Here is a 2,097-nt window from a genome sequence, read left to right as displayed (position 1 = left end):
TATAATGATGATTCTCTGGTTGTAAGGGTGACAGGGCACCGATACCCTCTAATGGCGACAGGGCGCAAATACCCTCTAATGGCGACAGGGCGCAGATACCCTCTAATGGCGACAGGGCGCAGATACCCTCTAATGGTGACAGGGCCCATATTCCCTCTAATGATATTAATACGCAACAGAGAGACTGTGCCCAGGTTAGCTACCGGACATGTCGGGTTGGCTTGATAACCGACAGATGATATCATCAGCCATAGGGCAGGCATTCATCATTTGCATATGTTTAAATTGTTTGGGTTTGCCTATTTGTTTTGGATTTCTACATTATATATGCTAAGTTACCTGATTATGTGCTACTTGTTCTACTTGTACCCTAATTGTGTATTACTTGCCTGTATTGCTTGTGTTTGTACAACTGAGAGGCCCCTCATGTTGGTGTCGGTGGAGGTTGAGGGCTGTTCTTGATGAGATGAATTGATGATGCGATTGCATGATGATGGTGATCATTAGTTGAGATGATTTGAGCTCCCTGGGTAGACGCAGTGATGTGGTTTCACTAGTTCCAGGGAGGGCATGATATATTGATATAGAATTGCTGAGACAGCACGACTGATGATGGGTTTGTTTATGATTCTGAAATCTGATTCGTGGGAGAGTCAGCGAGTTTGGAGTCATATGAGATGTGATCTAGATTTAGTATTCCCTTACGACAGATGCCTATTTATAGATTAGTGAGAATCTAGGCTGGATACTTGGTGAAAAGGAGTTTAGGATGCTTGGTGAGTTTTTATTGCAGTGCATTGTATTTATTTGGCACTTTTACCGTACTGGGAACTCATGGGCCCGGGGTTCTCATTCCGTATATATCTCTTGTTTTTCAGATACAGGTCCAGGTGCTCAGAAGTGAGTTGTGGGTCGTCTGAGAGACGACGAAGATCTTTATTTCCTCTACTTTGTGTTTGATTAGAATCTCTCCACCTATGTTTTGAAAAGATTATATTATGTATTGAACTCTTTTAGAACTTGCCTATAGAGGCTCTTATGTTTCCTTTGGGAGAGATTAGGATATACTATTGTCATCTACTTTCATACTGTACCCTAGCCGGCCTAAACTTCGCGGGTCGCGACTAGTGGCTATTCACTTATGTTATATATATCTATCTGTTATCTATCTCTTAATCTCCTCTACGCCTTGTCCGTATATCGTTTTCGGCTTCACGGTTTATCTTTTGTTGTCGAAACGTGAGTGATACGTCTTCGCGATTTTATTTCTACTCTTTTCAGGCTTCTCGATTAATACTCTTTTCGAAATTACCTATATTTATATATTAAAAATCCACCTGAGAGTCGTACCACCGTAATATCATTGACTTATGACTCGAGCATAAGAATTTGAATATTAGGGTGTTACACTACCTTCGAGGGAGATGGGGAGAGAGCAAAATCTAACTGAAACCCTAAATTATAACCGTCACCATCGCCGTGCCGTCGCTACCGCCATTGCCACCGCCACCGTTACAACCATTCATCTCCTTGATGCTAGCGCCAATGCCACCACGTGCTTCGACGATCTCTTTTCCCGTTGTCTCTTCCGTCGATGCGTCTCCTCAGGTCGCGATACGGTCACTTTTGAGAAAGAACCCATGCCTTCGAGCCTCGCAACGGTGAAGAAAGCAACGAACAGCAAAGCTTCTCCTCCAAAAACAAATTCTCTTCCCGAAATGCTTCTTCCAAGACGATTTCGTTAAGGTCTGTTTCGAAACCTCAATTTCATTCTGTCCAGATTTTTGCTCAGTAGGATGCTAACTGTAACCAAGGTATGAAAATCCACTCTTCAATTGTTCATTTTGCTTATGAGTTACTTTAGATGGATAGGACTGAGATTGGATTGTGTTGAAAAGTGTTGTGCTTGCCCTTATAGATTGGATTTAATGCTGCAATGTGGATTCGATTTGGTTAGTATCATTTGTGATTTGCTTGTTGGTTGCAGATTCCGAATCATGTAGCTATTAAAATTGCTCTTGAACTGAAGAAGCTCCTCATTGACAATAGTCTTCTATATGTGTATGTTATTTGGCTTCTTTTCCATTTCTAGTTTCC

At 41.8% G+C, this 2,097-nt stretch overlaps 1 protein-coding gene across 3 annotated transcripts in view; it reads left to right on the top strand.

Moving 5' to 3' along the window:
- Window positions 1,383–2,097, top strand: part of LOC107643763 — a 5,624-nt gene continuing 4,909 nt past the window's right edge. For 2 of the 3 annotated variants that reach the window (XM_021124193.1, XM_021124192.1), the window contains exons 1-2: window positions 1,395–1,814; window positions 1,988–2,061. In XM_021124193.1, the coding sequence (XP_020979852.1) occupies window positions 1,797–1,814; window positions 1,988–2,061 (92 nt within the window). In that variant the 5' untranslated portion in view covers window positions 1,395–1,796. Of the gene's footprint in view, window positions 1,815–1,987; window positions 2,062–2,097 lie in introns of all 3 variants that reach the window. The other variant, XM_021124194.1, reaches the window with a different exon arrangement.

This window comes from Arachis ipaensis, chromosome B05, assembly GCF_000816755.2.
Source record: "Arachis ipaensis cultivar K30076 chromosome B05, Araip1.1, whole genome shotgun sequence".
Lineage (NCBI taxonomy): Eukaryota > Viridiplantae > Streptophyta > Magnoliopsida > Fabales > Fabaceae > Arachis > Arachis ipaensis.
Note: the sequence above shows the minus strand (reverse complement) of the source record. Positions and strands in the feature narration are given on the sequence as shown.